The sequence below is a fragment of the Schistocerca gregaria genome, chromosome X (genome assembly GCF_023897955.1).
Source record: "Schistocerca gregaria isolate iqSchGreg1 chromosome X, iqSchGreg1.2, whole genome shotgun sequence".
In the NCBI taxonomy this organism is placed as follows: domain Eukaryota; kingdom Metazoa; phylum Arthropoda; class Insecta; order Orthoptera; family Acrididae; genus Schistocerca; species Schistocerca gregaria.
The window spans coordinates 832,547,861-832,562,552 of NC_064931.1; the positions used below are offsets into that span (position 1 = coordinate 832,547,861).

Below are 14,692 nucleotides of genomic sequence, written 5' to 3' on the forward strand. Positions count from 1 at the left end.
AAGAATGTTAGCACAACTTTATTACACTGTGGCATGTATGCCAATCTCCATGTCATACATTGAACACAATAAGATAAGGCAAATGTATGCAAGCAGTAATAACATGATAACTGTGAGCGAGCATGGCGCAGCAGGATTTAAAAAGCACTTGCCCATCACAGGTTCTATCAAAAGTTCACTGTATTGCTCTTCCAAGGCAACTCTTGCACATAAAAACTCACTGCTAATGCACATGGCTTTCAAGTGTGTGTGTGTGCATGCATTACTTCCTCTTTCCTTCAGGACAGCTCGGATTAATGAGATGTCCATGGTGTGTTACTTCACGCGGCTCTGACTGAGATGACGTGCTGATACTGGAGCGTATGGTTGGAGTACTTAGGGTGTGGGCAGCATTGCAGTCTGCCTTCTGATGTCAATCAATACGGCAGGATAGGTGATGCTGGGGCAAGCTGTACGTCCGCATCTGGTCCAGGGCCTCGTGGTGGTGGTGGTGGTGGTGGTGGTGGTGGTGGTGGGTGGTGGTGGTGGTGGTGACTGCACAATTGGCAACTGAGGTGGAGCAGACCGCTCCAGTGGGGATGGCGGCTGCATTGGAGAATTGCACCAGGTTCGTCCGCTGGTGACGAAGTGGGGGTGGGGGGTGGGGGCGGCTTGTACATTGTGGCAGGGACACAGCTGCATCAGGTAGTCCATCTAGCAATGCAGATTGGCGAGGCGATATTGGTGTCCCAACCAGGGTTGTCCGGCTGTCCACGCACAGGCGCAACTGGTCGTAGCAACATGCACAGAGGTCCTTGTCCAAGCAAACATCGCAGAGACATCAGGAGACGATGGTGGGAATATATTTTGGGTGAAAACCAAGCCTGCATGCCCAAACAGCCACTCTGCGCTGAAACAGGTGATGGCTGCACGAGTTGGCAGCCCTGGCTTGGCTGCAAGACATACAGGAGCATCTGGGATTGATGTTCATTGAGTAGTTTGGCAGGACCATTGTTGCCAAACAGTGTGAACCGATAGTAAGACAGAAACTGATCTAAGACAACATTGGACAGGGACCAGGTCATGTACTTTTTCATTTGTGTTTTGAATGTTCTAATCAACGTTTCAGCCTCACTGCTGGACTGCAGGTGAAAGGGCAGGGCAAATATGTGGCAAATCCTGTGGGCTTTGCTGAAGGAGGCAAACTCTTGTGACACAAATTGAGCACTGTTATCAGATAACAATGTTCCCGGAAGTCCTTCGAAGGAAACTATTTTCTACAGGGCTGCCACAATGGCAGATGTCCAAGTTGACAGGCAACGAACAATGTATGGGAACCAAGAGACTGCATCAATTACTATTAGCCAGTATGCATTAGGGAAATGGAGGCGAAATCGATGTGGTCAGTCCCAAGCCTGTGAAGATTGCGACCACAGGGACAATGTTGTCCGCAGGACAGCTTGCTATGAAGTGCATTGAGAACATGCTATAACCAAATGAGTGATGTAACCATTAAAATCAGGCCAAAAAACATGACTGGGCTAATGCCTTGGTGCGTGACAGAAGCGACACTTTTCCAAATTGCATTTTAATGTGGTGGCCTGTAACACTGAAAAGAGCATACATAAGTTGTTGAACTGTTCAGGAGTGGAAGAGCTGAAGACCACAAAATCATCAAGACAGTTGACACAGCCATGCACAGACCTTGTGAGTTGTTCGAGAAACTGTTGAAAAATCACCAGGGGCACTGGCCATGCCAAATGGTAAATGGTAAATGCAAGTACTGATATAAGCCAAAAGGCATATTAACGACCAAGAGGTGTTGAGAGTCAGCATCAATGGAAAGCTGCAAATATGCATCAGAGAGGTCGACCTTGGAAAAATACTGACCACCAATGAGCTTAGGAAAAAGTTCAATCAGGACACAGTGATAGATAATGAACAGTGACAGAAAGTTTGAAATTGCCGCAAAGATGTAACCATCCCGATGGCTTCTTGAAAATGGCTAAGGGGGCAGCCCATTCACTGGATTCAATCAGTTGGATGACTCGTGAGGCTGGGAGGCGGTTGAGCTCCACCTTGACTTGTTCAGAGAGTGCCACTGGCACCAGGTGAGCTTGAAATAAATGGGGAGTAACTGAAGGTTCCATGGTGATGTGGGCTTTGAAATTATTAGCACAGGAAACAGGGTGGAAAATTCAGAGCATAAAGAGTTGAGTTGTGTATGCAGCACTTCATCAGAGACGAGATTAACTTCATTGGAAATAGTAAACCTGAAAAGGTTAAAGGTGTCCAAACCAAACAAATTTTCAGTGTGTGCATTGTTCACCACCAGAAAAGTCAGCAGACAAATCAAAGATTTATATGTGACTGGAGCGAAGAAACTATCTAAGATCAGAATGCTTTGTTTATTGTAGGTGACTAATGTATGTGACACTGGTGCTAAAGGGGGAGAACACAAGTCCATGTAGGTTTGCAAGTTGAGTAGTGACAAGTCAGCAAAAGTGTCAATTTGCACATGCAGTACTTTCTGATAAACCTTTACATTAATAAAAAGCTTATTGGGTGCAACAGAGAATGCCAATACACAATTGACACCCATGTCAGTATCTGCAATAGGCTGCTGGAATTTTACGCTACAAACAGGAGTCATGCGGCCTGTTTTGGTGCACTGGTGGCAAATAGCCCACCTCTTAGGACAATCCAACCTATCAGGAGTGACAGAACATGATGGACAAGAGGGAAGCATAGAACGCTTGCATTGTTGTTCATTATCAGGCATGCTGAGCTGCTGCTGGAACTGTGGCTGCCACAGTAGGTTGGTTCAGCCGCTGTGATGTTTTGCTCACATGCGGACCAGTGCCACCATACCACCTCCTGTGAACTGTCCAACAAATGGTGGGTGAGCAGATGATTACGACTGAACTTCTGCAGCCTCACATCATGATTCAATTTGAGTACCCGCAGTCCTCGAAACCTCGAACAATTGCGCAATAGCCAGAACGTAGGAGAGGGAGGGGTTTTCACACTGGAGGGACTGCTCACAAACCTCATGATTGGGGGCCAACCAAATGATTGCATCATGAACCATTTGGTTACCGCATGACTCCTTATGTACATCAGTGACAAAGTGACAACCATGAAGCTCAGCTGCTCCCAGTCTTATAGGAATGTTCTGGTTTCTTGTGACACTGGTAAAACAACTCAAGTGGCAATGATGTGTGCCTGCTTACAATAACAATAGTATTTTGAAACACAGTTGCACATGTTATCAAATAAGAGTAGAGACAGATCCTGCAGCAGGGTCAGTTGGCAAACATGCAAGGAGATAACAAGACCAAAAAAAAAAGCAGGGCATAAGGTAACGTCAGTCAATCCAAGTGCATGAATATGCTCCCACAAATGATTTTTGTAGGTATTCCATTCTTTGACAAACTCATTATAAGCCAGAAATGGCGGGGGATAAACAACCAGGGTAGCGACAGGCAAAACGAGGTGTAGGGAGCAACGCAGGAGGTGACGTAGATTGAGACAGATCCCAATTCGCCAAAACAGAGGTGAGCATTTGCAATACCAAGGTTTGATTGTGTTACGCTGTGGCAAATGCTTCCTGCTGTTGACTGAGATGCTGCAAGACACAGTAAGAACCCCTTGCTGATCAACTAGCTGGCATAAAAACTCATCAGTAGCACCATCACACATTGTAGACACAACAGAGGACCAACCAGACTGAAATGTGCACTGAGAACAATCTCACATTCATCATCACTTGTGTTGTGACTTGGTCACACAACACAACCAAGAAAATTAGCACAACTTTATTAGACTGTGGCATGTATGCAAAACACCATAACATATACTGTACATAATAAGATAAGGCAAATGTGTGCAAGCAGTAATAACATGGTAACTGATTGCGAGTGTAGCATGACAGAGTTTAAATGGGCACTCACCCGTAGTGGGCTCTATCGGAAGTTCACACTATTACTCTTTTGAGGTGCATTCTCATGGATGACAACACACTGCTGATGCACGCGACTATGACTATCAAGTATGTGTGTATTACTTGAACTTCTATCTCTGAAGATTTAAAAGAACTTAGTTGTGCATGTCAGTTGTCTCCGCCAGGAGTTCAGAGCTCTTAGAGACTGTAAGTACGACTCTATCAATTGTCACATAACGTAGACAATATGCCGCAATGAGTAGCACAGAATAATGAAATTTTTTAACAAGTACTTATTTTAGCATTTGTGATTAATCTCAAAATGTCAGAATGTGGGGAAATCATAGTATATTGCAGTTAGTTAGTAACTACTTTCTGTGACACAAGCAGCATGTTCTTGGAGAAGCCTAGGCACTAGTTGCTCATGGTCTTTACACTGGGAGCAGTCCTAGAGCACAACCATGATAGCAATGAAGAGAAGTAATTGTTAATAAAGTGAAGTAATTGTTGTAAAAGTGATTTTTTTGCTGAAGAGATTTTTAAAAAAAAGAGCATGAAGTAATGTGATAACTAGCATCACACATTACATCATCTCTAGACAATATGAATTTCAGCCAGTGTACATTTACATTTTGCCTTTTCCATGTACATTTCATAGATAGCAAGTGTTATGTAGCATTATAAAGTCAAGGAGAATTGGTGGATTTCAAACTAACTCAGGCATGATATGAAAACAAATAAAATTGCTATTTTGAATAAAATAATTTTGGGTATTGGGCCACGTCATTACATCTACTAAAACAACTAAACTGCGAACTTTTCGACTTGCTGTGGTCCTCTTGATGGCAGTGAATTGTGAAGAGGACCGCAGCAAGCCAGTCAGAAATGGCAGCAATTTAGCTGTTTTAGTAGTTACAATGACGTGGCCTAGTACCCAAAATTATCCTGAAACTTCCTGGTAGATTAAAACTGTGTGCCGGACTGAGACTCGAACTCGGGACCTTTGCCTTGCGCGGGCAAGTGCTCTACCAACTGAGCTACCCAAGCACGACTCACACCCCGTCCTCACAGCTTTACTTCTGCCAGTACCTCGTCTCCTACCTTCGAGTAGACGAGTTCCAGTCTCAGTCCGGCACACAGTTTTAATCTGCCAGGAAGCTTCATATCAGTGCACACTCCGCTGCAGAGAGAAAATCTCATTCTCAAAATTATCCTATCCAAAATGACTCCAGCTATGGACGCCTGTGAACTTAAAACCTTCTATTTCTCTAAGTAGTATTAATTTTGCATTATATATTCAAATATTTGTCTGTGAGAAAATCTCCGTTTTTATGTGTTGGGTGGCATTTGATACACTGATTGGCTTGTATATCATTATCACAATGTAATGAATGGCCATAAAGAAGAAAATGGATCCATGATGGAATTCCAAGGACGTAATGAATTTAAACTATACTGGTGTCTTTTATGACATACACTACCCACTCCCTTTTCAACTAATCATCCTGTTGACAGTAATGACAATTACTATTGTCAATATGAACATGTGAACACAGCACTGAATTAGCTACAAACATACTAAGTATTCAATATTTTCACCTTTACTGTCTTCAATTCCGTAAAAAAGTTTACATAAAAGAAACGGCAAATGGCAGCTATAGTTGATGACAGTGAAGTAGATGGTGGTATGTAATTTATGCACATATAGCCCGACCTGTAGGAAATTCAATTTTGTTTCTTTTGCTGTTCGATTTGATATAACTGAAAGTCTTGGCATCCACAAAAAGAAAAATTATTAATGACACTAAAGGAAGCCCAGTGATATGACTGAAGTCTCATCATTTAGTGCTAGCAAATAATATGTTTGCTACAACATAAACACTATCAGCATTGTACAATTTACATAAAATAAAATGAGCTAGTTTTTAATATTGTACTTGCAAGTCAATGAGTCTGAATGTAGTAAGGGTATTTTGCAAACATATTAAGTTCTACATTGATTCAATATTAGACATGAAAGAAAAGTAATAATAATATGATGAACTATTCTGTCTGTGAAACTGAAGACTACTCCAAGGAGTATGAACCTGATATGTTTGTTTCTGACAGGCACTGATCTTTTAATAGCCTACCTTCAGGCAAATGGACAGCATCCGTAAATTGTTTGAGAGGAGTGCTAATGTCAACAAAATCTTCTACAACACGACTAACAACTGCATCCTGGATACGGTTCTTCAGTTCATAGAGCTTCTGTGATAGTGCCCTGTACAAACAACAGTTGAAAACAAGTTTTAATTAAAAGTACTACTGGCAGACAATTGTAAGTTATGAATCATAAGGCTAAGATTGTCCAGAATGGCTTTAATATCCTCTGGCAGTCATCAACTATTTTCACAGAACACTAGTTTCTTCCAACACTAATATTCAAACTCCATCAAAAACAAATCCTAAAAATATAATACAGCAGTTAAATGTTTCACAACAGACTGCAGTGACAATGTACATCTTTACTTATTAGCAACTTTGTAAAACACCACATTTTAAGAAAGTACACAGTTTGGGCTAAGAAGTTACTTCCAGAAGTTGAATCTATGTAACTGAATAATAACTGTGATGACAATGATGTGCACTAAATTGGATATGCAGAATATAAGTACCTTGCAATATCTTGTGCACGGGCTGAATTACCAAGTCCCTGATGGCACAAATCACTTAACTGATGTGATAACATGTCAACCTCATCACAAAGCTGCAGTATTTCTGCTTTGTGCACTCCTGGCAATCCTTCAGCAACCTGTAAAAGGTCATGCAAGAATCTCTCAATTTTAATTTCAATTGATTTCTTACAATTTAAAGTAAAATCCCTTTCCAGTGAAAATCTGGTGACTGAAATAATTGTTCCTTTAATGGGGGAGGGGGTATCCTTAAATAGGAGTTTACCTTATTTACAACAAAGGGGTGACTAGAATGTAATTTCAGACTTTTCAGACGATAAAAGTTTTTGTTAATTACAAGCTACCACATGCTGGAATCTTCGAGTGAGTGTTGCCTAGCTTGAACTCGACAGGTTTCCACTTTCAGGTTACATATAAAATAGCCAGTTTGCATTGTGATTTAAAGAAAGAATCCAAAAGCAAGTACACATTGGTTTAATTCAGATGTGAGAAATGACACAGGATGAACATGATAATGGAAGTTAAAAAAGTCCATAAGTAAGGTGTTTTGTTCAATTTTAAAAAAATTAACAAATTTAGTTTGCTCCTTTCTTCCAAAATAACACAATGGCGAGTGTGGTACTCCAGTTGGTTGATTCTGGAAGAACTGACAGAACTGATGAAAAACAGGACTGACGAAAAATAGCTACTGGAAATATCTTGTAAGTCAATCACCCTTTTCAGCATCATGATCATCATCCTCACTGTCACACCACCACCACCACCACCCCCGTCGCCACCTTAATTTTAGGTTGTTCCTCCACAAGAGAATCATACATCTCACCTCCATCTGGGTTATGAATCAAATTGTCATGAGAAACAGTCCTGAACTGACTCCCTTATTAAAACATCAGTAATGATTTTCTATTCCTATTTCAGAAATTTAATTCAAATGATTTTGTAGCAAAGCCAGAATTAGCAAAACAGCTCAGTTTTCTGTTAGTCACACCTTAGTGAGCAGTCTGTAAAATGATAAAATTTCCTTTATTGTCTTTGTCTCAAGGAACGAAATTAAGCTGTGCACAAATGATGTGTTTTGCTTTCACAGAGTAAATTATGCTCCAGTCCAGAGGTGCAAGTGATTTGCACATTTAAGGATATAGTCTTCCTGACACATGAAGTTGTCTTCAACTGTAGTGTAATAAGAACACTATTCCTGACTCTGCTCTCATCTTAGTATTTAAAACTACTAAGTAATCTTCCAAAAATTCCTACAGTCATCCAGTCACTGCTATTAAAACTCAAGTGTAAGGCAGTACTCACATATTCTTACAGAGCCCAAGTTTACATTTTACAATTATTAATGTCATCATTTTCATCAATAGTATCACAGAAAAGTGCTGTCAATTTTTCTTTGCTCATTTTGTTTCTATCACATTTTCTTCTAGGTTCATTTTTTTAAATTTTCTATCATATATTTTTTGTTTGACAAGAGAAGACTTTTGAGGGAACTAAAATGTAGAAGACCCTCAATGTTTTGGAACTGAAATTTTTTCTGGCCCAGTAACACATTAGTCAACCTCAGTTGAACTTGGTAGACTGGAGTACCAAAATACTGGCCAAAATGTTTAAGATCTACCTAGAAAACATAAGGATCGAAGCCTTCTAACCAAGTAAAAAAAGGATTTAATTTGTAAACTGTTTCATATCCATTCATTAAAAGTGAACTTTTCCTAAATTAGGGTTCATTACAAGTGGAGAACGTTGTTCTAAAGGCAGTTACACTGGACCAAAGGAAACATCCATTAAACATGAAAATTTCTTAAATATTGGTTCACTGACATGGGGTTTAACTGTGTGTCTGAAGAGCAAGCAGAAGTTCATTTGCTATAAACAGCAAAGAACTACAAATCTATTGACACATGTTTATTTTCAAATTAAGGTAGTGATAGTGGCTGCTACAGCATGATCAGAACTTCCAGTGGTGGCTGGAAACATCACAAGTCTCTCTTTGATACAATCATTTGGCTAAAGTTTACATACTATGGCTACAATACTATGCACTGCCATGCTTGTGGGCATATTGCACTACAATATTTTGCCACGTACAGTATGTCAAAATGTGCCAAAAAACTGTAATTTGGTATAAACAGTGACTGGTACCACTTCTAGTGTTAGTTTGGGCAATTTACAGAACACTCAAACATGGTGCAAAACCACTTTGTGCAACTGATAAAATGTCTCAGTTGAATAATTAATGCATGCAAAATTTTAGACTGGGCAGCATCTACATGACTACACTAACTAGATACATGTGAACACAAGCACAACAATTTTATGGTAGTATAATTTCATTATAATGCTAGTAAGGTCACTACCAACCACCAGTTTATGATTGATTTAGCACACAAATTGGACCACTAAAACAAAATAAAATGGAATGCTTTAGCTACTGAAAATGAATATTACTGGAAAAATATACCCTGTAAGAAGGTAAAATGAGTCACAGTCAGACTCGACTCGACTCCACTCCACTCATTAGCTTCAAACAAAAGCTCTAAGGAGCACTGCATTTCACTTCAACATTCCTTTAGTAATCTGCTGTATCATCCACGAGTGCAGGGATGCTCGTGAGTTTGCACCTGACATTTATATATAGCTGTAACTTGGTTATTGGTGGTGTATATCGAGCCAGGCAGACCTTGACCACAAGAAGTGGGCTAAGGCGAATCACAATAATCTGTCTTTTCCTGTTCTCCTTATCCTCAACAGTCTTTATTTGGATTAAGTATCTCAAAAGCTCTCATCATCCCTCCTCACTGATTTGCTTTGTATAACTACCCTGACATCTGACCAATACTTTCTAAAATGGAAGATGATTGTCAGAACAGCTCTGAGAACGAAAGGGCCCAAAAGAGTCAACAATGGAGGAGAATTGTGCAAGCTTGACATCTCTGTGTGGTGCCAGTGAGGCAACCAAGATTAAAAGTATTACTGGTAGAAATAAAAACAGTTCTGGATTAGGTACAGGATTTAATGATGAGGGATTAGGCTAAAATGGAATAAAAGATACAACAAAAACAGTAAGATGATCATGAAATTTTAATGCATACACCATTCAACAACCAAGGGTTGTTCAGGAGACATTGGAGATATGTATTTAGGAAATTACTAGTCTTAGGACTGCTACAGCTGTGCTCTCTGCCTTCTGAGCTGAATTTCGCTTTATTGTAGCCGTGTTGCTTGACTAATGCTGCTATTATATGATTTTAAGAAAATGTATCTTGTGAAAAAAATTGACATTTGCACATCTCACAATCTGATATATTCCTCGATACAGGGGTTAATTCCCTTTCATTATTCGTCATAATTACTGTGTTGCAACAAATTAAGTAAAGCATTGTATGAAATTTTGAAGAGTTGGTAGAGGTGTGGTAGCTTTAGCTCATAAACTGCTGGAATCAAATGTAGGATACGATAACAAAATTTTATTTAAAACTGAGAGCAGAATAATATCTCATTTCATTCTCAAGTTACTAGTTTTTATCTCTGGTGGAAGCTTGTGTGCAGTTTACCCCATGTTTTCTCTCCAATGTTGGACTTGTCAAAGACCTACTATCCTTCTCCTGACCAGTGCAGTGGAAACATTGCTTTTCCATGAATACCCCAACCAAAGCCAACCCAGTCCCAACACTGAACCTTGCGTTTCCCAGCTTACACCACCATGTAACTGTGAACCTCTCCCCTCCCACTTAACCATCCCCCTGGTCACCTTCCAGGAATTCTTTACCTCCAACTTGGCTTCACTATCCTTCCCCAGGTCCTTTCCCTGGAACACTAACCTGGGCAGAAGAAAGGACAGCCATACATAACCTGAAAACAGATCCTAACCTAATCATCCTCTCTGCAGACAAAGGCTCCACCACTGTAATGAAGAACTTTAAAACACTGGCAAAGCGAGTCTTTCAAAAAGCAAAGGAAGCTGGATTAGAAGTAAATGATGAGAAAATAATATTTGTCAGGTTGGAATGAAATTACACAGAAAAAAGATGGGAAACTCTGCAGATCGATAACCACATGTTTGAAGAAGTAGATGAGTTTAAATATCTGGGGATAGTTGTAAATAACAAAAACGATGAGAAGCCAGTAATAGAGGTGAGAATCAAACCTGCATCCAGAGCATCACACTCACTCAACAAACTACTGTCATCCAAAATTTTTTTCAGGAGGAACCAAAGTAAGAATATATAAAACCACAATCAGACAAGTATTACTATATGGGGCAGAAATATGGAGAATAGATAAATACACAGAGAGAAAGATAAAAGTTTTTGAAAATAACATCCTGCAAAAGATATTTGGAACAATCTATGAGGGAGGAGAATGGCGAAGAAGAAAGAACAGGGAGGTCAGGGAGCTATACAATGAACCAGATGTAGTTGCAGAAGCCAAGACTTAGACGGGCTGGCCATGTTTATAGAAGAGAGCAGGGATCTTTACTGAGAGAAGTCTTAGAGAATAAATCAGAAGGACGAAGACCTCTAGACAGGCCGAAAATGAGATGGAGAGACCAGGTATCCAAGGATCTCCAGGTGCTGGGAACAAGGAAAGAAGAAGCCAAAGACAGAATACTGGGGAAGAGGCAACTTGATGAGGTCATAAACTGGCTATGGTTTGTGGGGCCAGGAAAGTAAGAGTAGAAGTAAGTGCTGTCATGATGAGTTGCTGTGACTATCTGACTGAAGGCCTCCGCCAACTGTCTGACTTCTTCACCTACAAGTTCGCCACAGTGATTCCATCCCAGAAATCCAAACCAACAACTTTCAATCCCCATTAAAGTCCATAGGCCCTTCTCAGAAGCTCTCTCCTGAGTCCATCTCCCTCCTCACCCCAGTAACATCCTGCACACCCATCTTCTACATGCTCCCTAAAATCCAAAAACCTGGATGCCCCACTGTAGCTGGCTATTGTGCTCTCACTGAAAGAAATTGCACTCTTATTGACCAACAACTCCAATGAAATGCCCAAAACCTAGCCTCCCACATTACAGATACTAACCACTTACTTCACCAACTTTCCACCATCCCCACACCTTTACTACCTGCATTCCTATGTCACTGTTCATACCACACCCCTCATGACCATTGCTTTGCCACTCTTTGACACTACCTTTCCCCATGTCCTTTATACTCCAAACCCACCACCTCATTCCTTAAACACCTTACCAACTACATCCTGACCCACGACTACTTTTCCGTTGAAGGGAAGTTAATACAAACATCCCACAGCACAGCCATGGGCACCCACATGACACCTTTGTTATGCCAACCTGTTTATGGGCCATCTAGAGGACACATTCCTAGCCTCCCAAAAGGCCAAGCCCTTAGTGTGGTTTGGGTTCATTGATGATATCTTCATGATTTGGACTCAGAACTAACACACCCTATCTTCCTTCACAACCTCGCCATTTTTTTCCCCATCCACTTCCCCTGGTCCTCCTCTACCCAATGCACCACATTCCTGGACATTGACCTCCACCTCTCTCGCGGCTCCACCCACACCTCTGCCCACATTAAACCCACTAACCACCAACAATTCCTTTATTTTGAAAGCTTCCATCATTCCATGTCAAAAAATCCCTTCTGTACAGACTTATCACTCATGGATGTCATACCTGTGAAGATGAGAATTCCCTTGCTCAGTATGCTGAAGGCCTTCACAGACCAGACCTAGTCCACAAAAAGGGTTGCTGTGCTGTATCCTCACACACCGCCAAACCTCCCACCACCATTAAGAATCAGCTACAAAGGAGTGCACCCCTTGTCACCCAGTAACATTCTGGTCTGGACCAACTGAATCATAGCCTTTGCAGGGCTTCTGGAACCCTGTCCTGAAATGAGGGATATCATAACCCCAGATCCTTCCCACTCCTCCTAAAGTGGTGTTCCGTCACCCACCCAACATGCTAGTCCATCCCTACCTACACTACTTCTATTCCTAACCCCTTGGCACAGAGATCACATCCCTATGGTCTTCCCACAGGGATCATATCCCTGTGGTAGACTGAGGTGCAAAACTTGCCGTATCTACCCACCCCCCACTTCGTACACCATTCCGGTCACAGGCTTATCCTACCCCACCAGTGGCTGTGCCACCTGTGAAAGAAACCATGTCATTTACCAACTCTTCTGCAAACACTGCACAGCTTTTTATGTACCAACCAATTATCCACTACAACGAATGGCCACCACCGAACTGTCGCCAAGAACAAAATTAACCACTCAGTGGCACAACATGAAGCTGTGTACAACATGCTCAGTTTAAATGGTTGCTTCACAACATGGGCCATCTGGACCCTTCCCTCCACCACTACCTCCTCTGAACTACAGAGATGGGCATTATCTTTACAACACATCTTCTGCTCCTGTAATCATCCTGGCCTCAATACCCACTGTCCCTGCACTCTCCACCCAATGGTTTCCCCTTCCTCTGTCTTGATGCCTTCTACCAATTCATGTCCTCACGTCATCTTCAGCATGTGATGCTCCCCATCAGCCCCTACAATCATGCTTTATGTGCCTCAATGCTTCTGCTTCACAGTGAGTGGTCTGCTTTAATGCAAAAGTATTTCTTTCAGTTTAGGTTAACCATTAACCAGAGCTACTTTTCACATCATGTTCACTAATTTCCCGCTCAGGTAGGAGGTATTCTTCAACTAACAAGGGCCTTTTTTTTTTATTAAAAAGATACAATAAGTTTACATGTTTTCATTCACTGATGTCCTATGTTCTAATGTTTTGGTAAAACTTTTCATGGCAGCTACAATTATTCATGGCACAGATATAATAGAATTAAAAGTATGTGTGGTGCTCACACATTTTTCTGGCATCCAAATAGTTGGGAATATTAATTACAGCTTCATGGTACATTATTCACTGATTAAGTTTGTTGACAACATTATATTTGAGGTTTACAAGAAGGTTGATGTTCCCAATCTACATTTATACACCACAAGCCACCTTACGGTGTGTCACAGAATGCAGATGGAGAAATTATAAGCACTACTCTTCAGTGAATCTAACTTAAAAACAGAAAAAAAAGTGAAGTATTAACACGGAAAGTTTCTACAAGAATTTAACCAGAGAAATGTAGTTTACTACCGTGCAGCCATGTTATTTTTTGATGTAGTATGTGCAACTTTTATTGACTGCAATGTTCCAAATCATAATTTTTATCTTGGATACGATTTATGGGACATTAACTAATGAAACTAAACCAATCCTGATGACAGAAAGAAAAAATTTCCATTACACCCATCAATGGGATCACTTCCATCTCCTCTAGATCCACCACACAATACAAGATCTGCCCAACTTTTACATTTTAATTCACATAGTTATTTAAACCTTCTGTATTGACTGTATGTCTTTTGTTAGAGGAAAATGGAAATTTTCAAGTTCCTGATATTGAAAATATTGGAGACATGTACAGAATTAATGTGACAATGAACTCATCACTGATACATCACTTTACCTCTGGGCTAATTTATAAAGATAGATTATATAGAAGTGTTTTAATGGTAAGTAATTTAAAAAAAAGTGATCACAGGGAAGACAATACTGTAATCAAGGATTTTTGTCAACTCTGATTCAGTTACATGTAGAACTAATTAGACCATATGTTTATCACAAGTGTTTCAAAATATATTCTACGGAGCAGGACTCATTAAAAGCAAATATGTGAAAGCCAACTATGTATAGTTAAAAACAGTTATAGGAAAAATGAAACTGTCTAAAATTAATAATTACATTCCATAGCACAATGACAGGAAATTTCAATATGCTCTGCATCTAATCCTCTGTTCCTCATAACATTTTTCAGGCTGTCTATTTGTATGTGTACTATATATTCCCCCACCCAACCCCCCCCCCCCCCCTCTCTCTCTCTCTCTCTCTCTCTCTCTCTCTCTCTCTCTCTCTATCACACACACACACACACACACACACACACACACACACACACACACACTTTTGCATATCAAAGATCTCTTTCAGCAGACTCAAAATCTTATGCAGGTAAAAAAAGTCACAGTTCGCGAAGGCTGTCATTGATAAAA

General features: G+C 40.5%; 1 protein-coding gene across 2 annotated transcripts in view; it reads right to left on the reverse strand.

Annotated features, from left to right (window-relative positions):
• LOC126299339 (vinculin) overlaps positions 1 to 14,692 on the reverse strand; it is a gene marked incomplete in the record, with an annotated part of 267,846 nt that overhangs the window by 143,039 nt on the left and 110,115 nt on the right. For both annotated transcript variants that reach the window (XM_049991172.1, XM_049991173.1), the window contains 2 exon segments: positions 6,055 to 6,185; positions 6,580 to 6,716. In XM_049991172.1, coding sequence (XP_049847129.1) covers positions 6,055 to 6,185; positions 6,580 to 6,716 — 268 coding nt within the window.